This window comes from Myxine glutinosa, chromosome 6 (genome assembly GCF_964187855.1).
Source record: "Myxine glutinosa chromosome 6, kmMyxGlut1.1, whole genome shotgun sequence".
Classification (NCBI taxonomy): Eukaryota; Metazoa; Chordata; class Myxini; order Myxiniformes; family Myxinidae; genus Myxine; species Myxine glutinosa.
The window spans coordinates 130385672-130399665 of NC_136266.1; the positions used below are offsets into that span (position 1 = coordinate 130385672).

The 13994-nt window shown below is 43.2% G+C and overlaps 1 protein-coding gene across 2 annotated transcripts in view; it reads right to left on the minus strand.

Moving 5' to 3' along the window:
• Window positions 1-13994, minus strand: part of AKAP9 (A-kinase anchoring protein 9) — a 203495-nt gene that overhangs the window by 104549 nt on the left and 84952 nt on the right. For both annotated transcript variants that reach the window (XM_078780537.1, XM_078780536.1), the window contains exons 5-13: window positions 13851-13994; window positions 13572-13724; window positions 13145-13336; window positions 8711-11659; window positions 7990-8338; window positions 5157-5236; window positions 3756-3867; window positions 3543-3625; window positions 3346-3454 (exon numbers count right to left, since the gene is read on the minus strand). The exon at window positions 13851-13994 is cut by the window's right edge and continues 36 nt beyond it. In XM_078780537.1, coding sequence (XP_078636663.1) covers window positions 3346-3454; window positions 3543-3625; window positions 3756-3867; window positions 5157-5236; window positions 7990-8338; window positions 8711-11659; window positions 13145-13336; window positions 13572-13724; window positions 13851-13994 — 4171 coding nt within the window. The remainder of the gene's footprint in view (window positions 1-3345; window positions 3455-3542; window positions 3626-3755; window positions 3868-5156; window positions 5237-7989; window positions 8339-8710; window positions 11660-13144; window positions 13337-13571; window positions 13725-13850) is intronic.

A 13994-nucleotide genomic window follows, 5' to 3' on the forward strand; every position in this document is an offset into this window, starting at 1 on the left:
AGAAGGCTGATTGGTCTGTAGTTGCTAGGATCTGTTTTTGCACCTTTTTTGTGCAAAGCGGTGATGTTGGCTGATTTCCAAGCAGATGGCAGATGACCTTGAGCAAAAGAGAGGGTGAAGAGAACAGAAAGAGGGAGTGAAAGAGCGGAAGAACATGATTTTAGGACCCGTGGGCTGATGCCGTCAGGACCAGTTGCAGAATCAGAGTCGAGGGTTGACAGAAACTTTTCCACCTTGTCAGGAGGAAAGGACACAGAGTCTAGGAGCAGCTGGGTACGACTGGGTACGGTGGGTACAGAGAGGGATGGGTTTGGGACACAAGATTTAGAGGCAAACACAGAGTTGAGGCATTCAGCTTTTTCACGTGCGGAGTCAGCCGTTAAGCCGTTTGAGGTGAGGGAGGGGATGGAGGGGGAACAAACACCAGAAACAGATTTGACCAGACGCCACCAGGATTTGGAAGAGGGAGACAGATAAGAGAGTTCGGTCTTGAGAACGGCGAGATATTGTTTCCTGGCTCTCCTGAGGGTGGACACACACTTGTTTCGGGCTTTGTGAAAGGAAATGAGATTTCCTTCCGTTGGATTTGCTTTCCAGGAGACGAAAGCAAGTTGTTTCAGGGCAACAGCCTCACCACAAGATTCCGTGTACCATGGACGGGAGGAAGGGTATGACAACTGAAGACGAGATGGGATAAATCTGTGCATGAGAGAGAGCAATTTACTTTGAAAGAATTCCCAGGATGAGTTGATGTCAGAGGCGGTAGAGATGGGAGACCAGTCCAGATGATTGATGGCTGCTTGAAGACCGTGCCAGTTGGCCTGAGTGAAATGCCAGACTCGTCGACGCTGAGGAGGCTCTCTGAGAATGGTCAGAGAGATGTCCACTTTGACAAGCACATGATCAGATGAGCCGATTGGAGCAGAAGAAGAGCAGCAGACATTTTCAGGGAAGTTAGTCATAACCAAATCCAGAAGAGAAGATGCTCCGTTGACTGAGATCCGGGTCGGGAATTTGACAGATTGTCTCAGTCCCAGTGAGTCGCAGAAGTCTTTGCTGAAGAGCCATGGCTGGTGAGAGAGGTATCCACACCCAGCCAACTGGCATGGTGACAATTGAAATCACCACATATGAGGAAGAGAGAGTTGGGATGGGTAGATAGAAGTTGGTCCATATTATCAGACAGCGAGATGTAGATGGAGTCATCACTGTTTGGTGGACGGTACAACACACATATGAACAAAAGGTGGGAGCGAAGGGGAAGCCGTAGCCAAAGGTATTCCTGGGGGTGAGGTGGAGAGAGGGCAGAGGAGGGCGAGTGAGGAAGATAGTTTTTTATAAAGACAGCAACCCCACCTCCAGGACGAGGCTCAAGTCTATCATACCGGAGGAGGGAGTAACCTGGGAGAGATACCAAGGCATCAGAGACATCATGAAGGAGGAAAGTTTCTGTTAAGCAGATCACATCTGGTTTGTCAGAAGCAACCTGTATGGAGAGATCAGTCAAGTTTGAGCGAAGGCCCCGGATGTTTGAGGTCCATACCGTTAATGAAGAGGAAGGGGGAGGGGGAGCCTCGGGTACAGAACAGGGGGGGGGGGGGAGGGGTAGGGTAAGATGTGGAAGAGGAGGAAGAGGTAGGGAGAGCTGTTGAAGGTGTGTCAGAGATTTCAGAGATTTCAGAATAGCTTGGAGAAAGGGAAGAATGGGGCGGACAAAAGGTTTGATGGAGATTGGGTGAGGCACAGTGAGGTGTTATTTGAGGAGGGGGAAGAGCGAGGCAGAAGGTTGGGGGAGATGAAGGTGAAAGTTGGAAGGGGGAAGAAGCAGGGAGGATGCTTTGAGGAGGAGGGGTGAGAGGGGAGTCTAGGAGGGGAGGAGCGAGGGAGAGTCTCGGAGGGGAGGGGTGTGGGGGGAGTTTAGGAGGGAAGGGGGGATGGGGAAGATTTGGAGGGGAGGGGTGAGATTGGATTTTGAAAAGTGTACGATTCATGGGAAACGAACATTTTTTGCAAAATGAGTTTGAGACCTTCGAGTCAAAAATACGTTTGAGGATGCTGAAGGAGGGGTGGAGTTCTGGATAGTTTAGGGAATGTAGAAAGGAGGAACTGTAAGAGATGGTATTATATATATGTTTTGGAATGAATAGATTTGGTGAGCAAGACGAAAGCATCCTTTTGTAGGAGAAGAAGAAAAAGGTGTTATAATATATGAGAGAAAATAGTTGTTCAGGGGAGAGATTATACATTTCTAACCACGTGATCGCGAACAACGTGAACGAAGAACGAACGAACAAATAAACGAATAAGCCCTGAGAAGGAAATATTTTTTTGGGGTTTTTTTTTTTGAGAGATATTATACAAGTATGGGGTGAACGACTGGGATGAAACAGACCACGAAAATAATTGCAGCGCATTCGACGAATCGCTGAGAGAAAAAAAAAAACCACAAGGTCGGAGACGGTACGGTAACCTAAGCCTACGAGTACTAGGCCGCAGAATACTCGATACGCATTAACCGACGATTGTGTATACATGTACGAAAAATTAGCACCGAAAATTTTCCAAAAGATACGCTATAGGTACACACACCGAAAAGATAGATACAGTCTCGACAAAAACACAATTATGAAAGATCACTTAGCTTCGAAAGCGTGAGCGCATGGAACAGCTTCGAAAAGACGTGACCTCGCCGTGATCTCGCGAGATCGAATCCGTGATCTTTCATAATTGCCATGATCTCGCAGTTAGAGAATATCTCGATGGCAAATTCAGTGGACGATGGATTGGACGTGGATCTGAGATAGTGTGGCCTCCTCGAAGTCCGAACTTAACGTGTGACAACTCGCTTTGGGGCATTGTGAAAGAGGAAATTTCTCATCTCCTCCTAACAGTTGAAGACCTCAAAACAGCCGTCAGTGGCTGCTTTTATGACCACCAACCCTCAACATGGAAGAAGATGTCCAGAAGAACATGGAGAAAAATTCAAATTTTTGTGGTGAATGGAGGGGAGCATAAAGATAAACTCTAACTAAATTCGGACTGTGTGCATAGGGACTTTGTGGCCACTCTGTATATACGTACTTCAATTGAAATAAAATAACGATTTTAAAGTTCATTTTAATTTGAAGCAGTCTAACACACCACCTTATTTAACTCCACTTTCTGCTTTGTGTGCGCAGGGTTAACAAGTAAGAAAAGATGTGTGAAGAAATTGTTTTTGGAGAAGTTCAATGGAGTTTCTGCACTTCGCCCAAGAATAATAATTATTTTTAGCCACAATGTGCAACATGAATGCATCCACGTGCAATCAACTAGGTTCCATGAGGTGACGAGCAAGTGACTTACCACCAAGCTCCTGTCTTGAGGCTCGGCTCGAGGCAAGCTGATGCCGTAGGCTGGAAAGCTCCTCAGTCTTTACGTTGAGTTGAGCTAATGCAGTTTCTAACTCTGCTTCCTGTCAAAACAGATCCCACATCTTACTCAGCACTTCCTGGTTATGCACTCAAGTTTTCATAACCAGCACAATGGCACTCATGTCTCACCTTGGCCAGCTGCAGCTGCTGCTTTTGAGCCTGCAGTCTCTCCATCTCCACTTTGAACTGCTGTTTCAACTGATAGCAGGATGCTAAACAAGCAAAAACGCCATCCAGAAATCAGCCATTCGTATGTTCAAAATAACACCATTAATACATCACAATTGATATTTGGCAACCTTTTATCAGACTTTCACGAATACTGCAACTTATATCGCATACCCTGTTCCTGTTCCTGCAGAGCCTCCATATCATGCCGGTGCCAAGCTTCGAAGTCATGCCGCAAGCTCTCGACCTTCAGCTCATACTGCTGCTCAACCTCCAGACGCATGTCCTGGAGGCACAACGTATGTCATTAATCAAAAAATTCCAGAGAGATGCATTAAAATGGCATGCATAGGAGAAAGGCCAGCGGAACAATGGCTCATTTTTACCATCAAAAAAGAAAAACAAAAGGTCGAAAAACTTTCGTAGGACATCCTCAAATTTCCTATTACAGGGTTTCATGCGAAACATTTTGTCCTGCTCAAGAAGCAATTAAAGCACAACTATAACGAGACACTTTGATGTCGGGACGTCAATCGATATGCATCCACCCACATACTATTACATCATTATACATACTTGCACCAAGTTTGATTTAAATTCCTTCAGCTGTTCTCAAGTATCACATTTTACTTGGCATGACCTCTGACCTTTGATGCCGAAATCTAATCAGTTCATATTTGGATCATAATTTGTACTTATACCAAGTTTGGTCATAATCCCATCACTGGTTCACAAGTTAGCTCAGTAACAGAATTTTTACCGAATGGAACCTCTGACCTTTGACCTTTTGACCCCATAATCTAATCAGTTCGTCTTTGCATCATTATAGATACTTGTATCAAGTTTGACTTGGCTCCCTTAAGCTATTCTTAAGTTACCATGGAAAAGAAAACCTATCATGGATGGACGGACCCATGCATGCACAGACAACCCGAAAAACATAATGCCACTGCGACATCGTCGAAGGAGGCAAAAAAAAAGGACTTTAACACTTTGTTAATAAAGCCCAGCTCAAGTTCCATAATTTTGATTCCAGCCAGAAGCACAAGTATAGCAAAACCACCGAAAGTACGCTTTACCCAGGAAATCCTTTTGACAGCACCTCGTCTCTTGCTCAGAGAAAGGAAATTGTTCGCCGGGATAAGCAAAATGTTAGGCTAGGAATCTGAAGTCGATTAACTTCAAACACCATCACGTCATCGCTATCAGAAAACATTGGTAAGTGAGGAAGATTCCTTCACTACAGCCATATCAAAATGAAGTGGAACTTTCCAGAAAGGTCATTACAGGATTGGTTAACTGAGTGAATGAGTTATGAAACTACATTATGTGTACTGGGGTAAAGTAAGTGAAATTATGTTGGGTGCACCAAGGCAAAGTATTCTGCTTCCAGAAATTAATGCCAGAGATAAATAATTCGACCTACAACTAATTTGATGAATGATGAATCAAAATAAAAAAAGACAACTAACAAAACAGCAGCTGTATTATTGTCAGTCGGACAGCAAAATGATTTTACTTGGGAAAATCTCGTTTTTACACCTTCACAAATTAATTTGACAACCTGTACGTCACCTGAATTATCTGTGCTTGTTCTTCCACCGATTCTTGCTTGACCTGTGCAAGCCGTTGTTCAGAAACCTCTTGCAACTGCCCTGAAAGGTAAACAAAAAAGCTAACATTTCACCAACTTCAAGTTATGGAAAGCTATGACTGGTGCTTGCTTCCCATTCATCCCAAGTCTTACCTCAAATGGCTTCACTGCAAAACTGCTTGACACAAGGGGATATTTCTTAATTCTGCGTTCTCCTATAAAGCTTGTGCGATCAACACATCCCTCTCTGTCCCTGCCTTACCCACCTCCCTCCCCTACATTACTCATGCCCAACGCGTACTCTGAGAAGGCAGAAAAAGTAATGAATAGCCTCAGCCTCAACTCAGCCTCAGCGACAGATGCAGACATCAGTGCCCATGCTCTCAAATCCTGCAACACTGCTCTCGCTTATCCTCTATCTACTCCCTTTAGTCTGTCCTTCACATTAGGTTGTGTATCATCTGCTTAGAAGACAGCCAACATCAATGCCTTGCAAACAAAGGGTGCAATATATGGATCCCCTAAATTACAGAACAGAAAGTTTACTCCCAATTTTAAACAAAATCATAGAATCAATTATTGCAGCTGACAAGTCTTTCCTGTTCTCAAACAGTTATCTAGCTCTCCTGCTGTCTGCCTCCAAATGTATAGAGGCCCTCGGTATTAAACTTGAGGGTGGAGTTCTCTCTCTGGACATAAGTCAGGCATTCATCAATCTGGCACCATGGAAGGATGGTACATCCAAGACTGGTGAATTCCCCAATTCATTAGTCTGAATGCCGAACGTTCTCAGTCTGAAATCCAATGCCATCTTCAATCATAACTGGCTAACTTCCTCCACTCACACAGTAAGTGCATAGCATTCAATGGAAGAATTGGCATCTCCTCTCCCAGGTGAGGCACGATGTCTTCAAAGCAGTCTTTGCTCAAGTCTTGTTTCTCATATGCTCAAATCCCCTCACTGATCCTCACCATCAGTCACAATATCTCATGGCCATACCAGGTATCTAAGCTGGCCACCAAACCAACCATAAACTGGGAATCTTGTGTCGTGCCAAGTTCGTCCTTGTTAAATCTGAACTTCTCATGACTTACTTCAAGGCCTTTGTTTGTAGCTCAATGGGATACTGCATCCCCCTCGGGGTCAATTCTGCAACTTTGGCCGGCTGCTCTCTTCACAGCCAAATTGGTTGCCACTCAACTTTCTTTTTTACGGCGCAGCCCATAGGGCAAAGCCATCAAAGCCATCAAAGCCATCATCAAAGCCATCAAAGCCAAAGCCATCAGACATCAAAGTGTTTGTCCGTATGTATGTATGTATGTATGTATGTCCCCTCAAACGTATACCAATCAGACCTGAGAATCTGGTCACATGACAGGGTGATGTCATTACGTCCGATGTCATTACGGCGGTACGGCGGCTGACTCTCCACACTGCCATTTTGATTTACATACCGTTCATGCCGAACATGTCGTCGAACCTGTCATATATCACAATCGCCATGCTCTACCTTTACGTTTTTCATTCAGTGTGAAACACAAACAAACCGATTGTTAAAATGACCATCAAATATCGAAAGCATCGGCCTTACGTCTCTTCAACAAAACGGTACGTACCCAACCATTGTAGGGTATATAGATTACAGTAGATCTTCCCTCTGTTCTGAAAGCAAAACCTACCTCACAGATGTCGGGATTCCTCCAAATTTCTTTGTTTAATGTTATAAACAGCATCAGCGACTGTTTCTAAAGCTAATCATGTGTGTTTGTGGTTTACAACATATTATAAGCCTGGCTACGCCGCTGTTAGACTTTTGGTCTTGTTTTAACTACCTCTCTTCACACCTTATTACATCCCATGCTCTATCAACCCTCTAACTCTCCCCAGTTCCTCAAGGATGCATGAGGTCTGTCAGCAAACCTCCTACTTGTTACACTCCAAAATTACAGGTTACTGCCCACCTCCACTCATTTTGTTCCTCTTTTCTCCCACTTTTGGAACATTACTGAAACAATACAATCCAACCTTCCCTCAAGGGCTTGGAAAGTGGCTGTGCACCACCGTCACATATCATCGATGCCCACCTTTCCACCACTTTTAACCCTCCACATATCAAATCTCTCTTACTCAAGGGTAACTCAGTTCCTCTCCTCTATTCTTTCATAATTAATTAATCCATTCACACCCTCACTTATGTCCAACTGTTGTCCCTTTGTCTGCAAATCGCTTTTCTTTCCTCCATCAGATTACATTCCTGCTCTTCCACAAGCTTAAACCATTCCTACAAAAGATGGAAGAAGAACAAACAAAATGCAATAGAACTAAAACGACACTCTTCAACGTCACAATGTCGACCGATATGCTTCCACCCACATTATTGTATCATCATACATACTTGTGCCAAGTTTGATTTAAATCCATTCAGCTGTTCTCAAATATCACATTTCTATCTGACATGACCTCTGAACTTTAATGTCAAAAATCTAAACAGTTTATCTTTGCATCATCATATATACTTATACCAAGCTTGGTCAAAATCCCATCACTGATTCACAAGTTAGCTCAGTAACAGAATTTTCAACTAACGGGACATCTGTCCTTTGACTACGTGCCCCCAAAATCGAATCAGTTCATCTTTACACCATTATAAATACCTGTACTAAGTTTGACTTGTATCCCTTCAGCCATTCTCAAGTTATTGCGGTAACCAAAACCTATCACGGACGGACAGACGGTCACACGTACGGACAACCCCAAAACAATAATGCCTCTGGCGACTTCGTTGGCGGAGGCATAAAAACATAGAGACTCACTGAGCTCTTCCTGTTGCTGCAGCCTCAGGAGCTCTAGAGCTTGCTGATGTTCAAGGTGCAACACCTCCTCTTGGCCTTCTGTGGAAGCAGAGAGGTCTCTTTTGAAGGCTTTTGCCACCTGGTCACGTGCTCTCTGCTTCTCAACCTCTTGCAGCTCACACAACTCTTCCTCATGGACACTCTGAAGCTCGAAAACCTCTCGAGCATGTGTTGCTTTCATAGCATCAGATTGCACCTTGAGAGCCATAACTTTCTCCTCCTCCAAGTTTCTCACCAGTACCTCTACATAGGCTGCATGCAGCTGAGTAAGCACAAGCCTCTGAGCCAGTAGGTGGAGCTGGTAGTCTTCCTGAAAAATGGGATGAACAACAGAAGTTAAATGCATTTATCTTTCACTGGCCATGGAGAAATACACTGCTATTGCTACTAGAAAAGACAGTGAAATGACATGACAAGTCAATTATACATGCTCGCAAAACATTAAACACAAAATTCAAAAAGGTTCTGCTTATATTGCCTTGAGCTTGCACACATTCATTTAGGTCAGTTTGAGTAACTGGTACCCAGAGTACTCTGGGAAGTGATGTCACTTCCCCCAAATCTCAGTGGTTGCATTTGTCTGAAGTTAAATCCGGTGTTGTCTCCTGTGTATGTGTGATTTGTGTATGCAGGTCCCCTACGAGCCTTAGACATAGTAAACCCCAATAAATGCTCGGCTTACCTCAACAGTCACGGGAACAACAGAACTTCCCTTTGTCACCGCAAACTCTTTGGTCTTGCCCATCTCCTCGGCATCCTCCGACATGCCCACCTCCTCGGCATCCTCCGGCCTGCCAACCCACTCGGCATCGTCCGACCTGCCAACCTGCTCGGCATCCTCCGACCTGCCAACCTCCTCGGAATTCTCCGACCTGCCCACCTGCTCGGCCATTGTTTGCATAAATTTCTCCTCTGTGTGCTGAGGAAGCTGCACTAGAGAGGAAACAGTTTGCTGCTCTAAATGAATAATCCTTTTTCTGTAGTCTTCTAGCAAAGTATTCAGGACTTGAAGCTCCTTCAAATGGTTTGCCTTCAGTTCCATCTCTTCTTGCTGCGTCTTATTTTCAAGGTCTTCAAGTTGAAGACACTTTTGCTCAGACTCAGTTTTAACCAAATCCCTTAAAGAAAATATAATTTCTTCAGAAACTTTTAAATTACGTGTAATTTCTTCTTTTTCTGCATCAATTAAGGTCTGTGCATCCAGAAGTTCTTTTACAGTAATTTCACTCTGTTCAAGCATATTTCTTTGGACAGACATATCATTTTTCAGGCAATGGTTGAGTTCTTGCTGAGAAGAAAGCTCATTCTCCCTCTGTTCAAGCTTTGATATCAAAGCTTCACGTTCTTCTTGAAAACTATTGATGTCATGTGTCTTAGAGTCAATTTCTTCAACTACTGATTCACCAACTGTCTCAGACGATGCAAAATTTGTGTGCAAACTCACTGCCTGAACAGGTGGAAAAGACTTCTCCGCGGTCTGTACAGCTTCAACCTTCACCTGGATCGTATTGAGTTTCATCTCCAACTCCGATATACAACATTCCTTAGTCTCCAACATTTTAGAAAGAGATAGTAGTTTTGTGTTAATTTCTTCTTTTTCCTTTTCAGAACTTTCAAGCTTTTCCATCAACTCAAAAACATGTTTTTCAGGAATGCTTTCAAGCACATGGTCTTGATGAACAGGGGATTGAACTTCCTCAACTACATCACTTTTGTTGCTCTCATCTTTGTGCATCTTCACTTCCTGTTTCAATTGGGTTTGAAGCAAACTTAGTTCTTTTTCATGCTGCATCAACTGGATTTCAATCTTCTTCTTCTCTGTCAGAACTTGCTCATGCTCACCTTGAAGTTCTTGGAGGTTGACTTGAAAGTTTTTCTCAGAGAAAGCGTACAGGTTTCTCTGATGTTTCATCTCCTCCTTAAGTGCATTTTCAGACTCTCTGAGTTGTACATTTTCAGTTTGCAGCTCACCTCTCTGATTTTCCAACTCTGCAAGTTGCTGCTTGAAGACATTCATTTCTTGAAAATTTGCAGCACTTTGTGTGCCTCTCCACACACTGTGTGCCTCTCCACACTCCACACACACCTCTCCACACACTCGTGAACAGACATTCATTTCATGAATATTTGCAGCACTAGAAATTTCTTGCACATGCTTTTTCAAACCCTCATTATCCTTGCTCAATTCACGAAGCTGCAAATCCAGACTCTCTTTCAATGAAAGAACATCGTTGTATTTATCTTGGAGCTCAGAAGCCTGGTGTTCCAGCATTCCCTTTTCCTTTTCAATATTTTCAAGAGCCTTGAGATCAGAGTGAAGTTTTTGCAGTTCACATTGCACTTTACTTTCAGCCTCATGTTTTTCATTGTCAAGTTTGCTCACTTCCTTCTTCAGTGTCTCCACTTCTGTTTCAAAGATCGTCTTTGTAGCATTCAAAGACTCAAGTTCTTTCGATAATTTTAATTCATTCTTTCCAAAATTATTCTGCATGTTATCCACTTGTCGTTTGTGTAGTTCTTGAAGTCCCTCTATCTCCCGTTTCTTCCTGCTTTCTAACTGGTTCTTCAAAGCGCTCATCTCTTCCTCATGTGCAAATATGAGTTCGGTACGTACCCGCTCGAGCTCAGCCTCCTGGGACTCAGCCATCCTATCCAGAACCGCCTCCTTCTCCCTTTCAAGCATTTCAAACTTGATTTTGTAGTTCGTCAGTTCTTGCTGATGCTTGGATTGCAATTCATCGTTGGTAGTATGAGCTTTGGCAAGTTGTAATTCCAGCTCATCGATGGTCGTTGTCAGCATCTTGAGCTCCTTATTGCGTTGCTCTGCTGAAGTATGTGCTTGGGTAAAGCTTTCCACCTGCTTATGAGCTTGACTAACCTGGTAACGGAGGTTTAAAACTTGATCTTCATAAACCCGTTGTGCTTCACTCCACTCCTGCTTTGCCTTCTCAGAATTGCTTATTAACTGCTGCCTTAGCTGATCCCGCTCCACGTGTGATTCTCGTAATTTGATGTTCAACTCATTGATTGCCAAATTCATCAACCCAATCTGTTCGTCATCAACACTGTGACTAATGTCACGCGTGGCTATCCGATCAAGCTCAACTCTGTGAAGGGCATTAAGTTCTTCCACCTCTTTCTTGTGCTGCTCCCTCATTTGTTGCTTCATCTGAATGAGCTGCAAGCCATGTGTTTCGTCCATCTGAGTGCGCAGCTGGTCGAACTTGAACTGCATTTCTACTTCCATCTTCTTAAGTAGCTCTGTTGGATCAGTACCGCCAGTACTGTGGTAATGCTTCTGCAACTCCTCTATGTTACCCATCAGCTCCCTGACCTGGTTGGAGGACTGCCTCTCCTTATTCATGATGGTAGATAGTTGGTTTTGAATCTTTTCATTCTCCTTCTCTTTCAAAATCAATTTGTCTTGAAGGAGAGCAGAATCATGGTCCACTTTATCATTCTTTTCCCTCAAGTCCAAGATGATGGATTCATGCTCCCTAATTTTGTGGCTCTGATCAATTATCATCGTCTCATTTTCTTTAAGTATCCCACTAAGCTCACCAATCACATCTTCTTTTATTTTTAACTTTGTGTTGAGATCAGCAAGGCAGTCTTCTTTTCCTTTTGAAACCTGCAAACAACAACACCATTGAATATTGAATGATTGAGAATGCTGGATATCAATATCATTGAGGAAAGATCAATGAAGATGAACCATAACTCGGACATGTATGGACCGATTTTGTTCATACCTGGCACAAATATAATACATTATGAAATACATAGGCACATCATTTTGTTTTGGGATGCAACCAAAGATGGCCAACTGGTGGCCATTTCAGTTGTAAAAACCCGATGTTCTCAACCATTTCTCAGACATGCATTTGCCGATGTTGTTCAAATTTGGCACACAGGTAACGAATTATGGCTTACATATGCACGTCATTTATTTTTCAGATCAGATCCAGGATGGCCAACTGGCGGCCATTTTGTTTCTTAAACGTGACCCCATCCATTTCTCAGACATGCATGGACCGATTTACTTCAAACTTGGCACAAAGACAACACATTAGTATACATATGCAGAAGATTTTGTTTAGACATCCGACCAAAGATGGCCGACTCACAGCCTTTAACTCTGTACAGCAAAATTACTAAAACCATGGCAGGGCTATGACATTTTATGGCTTTTTACCCTCGCCAGAGGAGAGGGTATTGCATTTGAGTCCATTTGTCTGTCTTTTTGTTTGTTTGTCTGACTGTCTACACAGAATAAATATGATTTTCTCTGCAACTGTTGGACTGATTGACAGATTTTCACCATAGGTCATGTGGTATGGGCACCATCTTGGAAAAACCGGAAAAAAACATCATAATTCAACAAGTACAAAACTTCATCCGATCAAGATGAAATTTCTTCAGCATCACCTATGGATAAATTGGTGGAGAAAAAAAATAATGATGTTATCGGTCACGTGGTTCGGCCGCCATATTTGTTTTAACATCCGACCAAAGATGGCCAGAGTCAGAGTCAGAGGGTCAGAGGGTGCTCGATGTCTCCATGTCTCCCGGTCCCTGCTCTCAAATGTTGTGTTTGTGTCCTTCCCCCTCTCTCCCCATCTTGTCTACCGCTCCCGATGTTATATGTTTTATGTGTCGGTTTGTCTTTCTGTGTGATTAATGTTCGCTCTTTCACGAGCCTCGATCTTGTATACAAAAAAAAAAAAAAAAAAAAAAAAAACACAAAAGACTTTAAAACCACTAAAACACATCCTGGTGAGGGTCTGCAATCTCTGATTGATCTTTCTTGTTCTTCTTGTTATAGATTGGCCAAATATATTAGCAGACAGTACACTTTCAAATTGATTTTAAAGATGGAACGACATGAGTAGAAAGTTGATAATACGGGATTATAAATCCATCATTCAACATGACAAATGGCCAGATATTATTTGAATGAAGCATCAAGTTTGACATTTCAGTCAGAGGGTGCCCAATGCCCATCCACCTGAAAAAAAAAAAAACGAGGAAAAGAGATGGTTGCACTTCTACAAAAGGTGGGAAAACCACAATGTCACTCATTGTCCATATATAGTTGAACTTTTGCTCTGCTCACCGCCGCTGCCTGGACTAGCTGTTGTTGCAATGGAAGCAACTGCTCCTGGTGCTGCTTCACCTCATCTTGCAACTCTCGGATATGCAAACCTTGTTCATTTATAGTCTCCTGGTACACAATTATCTGCTGCTGGGCCTGCAAGAGGTCTGCAACAGCATTCCCGTGGGCACTCCGCCGAAGGGTTTCACTTGCCTGGGGATCCACATGAAGGTAATCATCACGGGATGGGTACAAAGCTCCCAATCGTAATGTTAATAATGATATGGGATAAACAAAATATCAAGTTCTTCCTAACTAGCTTATTCTCCATTGAATAAAAATTACTAGCCAGTCACCATACAAATGGAAACCTACTGTATTATGGACATGTGGTGGAAAAGGAGCTGATAAACAAACTCAGGAGACATTGAAAGACCGTGGCCATTACCTGCTGAAGCTGCAGTTGCAAGGTGTGAATTTGGCTCGTGAACATCTGTGCATCGTCCTGTAGCTGATCTCGACTCTGTCGTGCTGTCTGTAGGCTGCTCGTCAACTGAGTTATGATATCATCTCGTTCCTTGATGGCCGACTCGATCTGTAACTATGGAAACATCAGTTGTTGCATCATCAGCAAGTTCACAGCGATGTCAAAGGTCACCGATTGTTCTTGAGCAAATTCATGTTTAATTCTTTTTTTTCTTTTTTTACTCGATCCATCGCTCCTGACCTGTTCCTGAGGCAAGCGGGCCTTCAAGGCCTGGAGTTCATTTGAAAGCTGCTCCACAGTGCTTTGCTTTTCCTCGACTTTTTTGCCCAGCTCCTCCACATGCAGTCTCAATTTGTTCAGCTCCTTTTGCTGATTTGCAGAGGA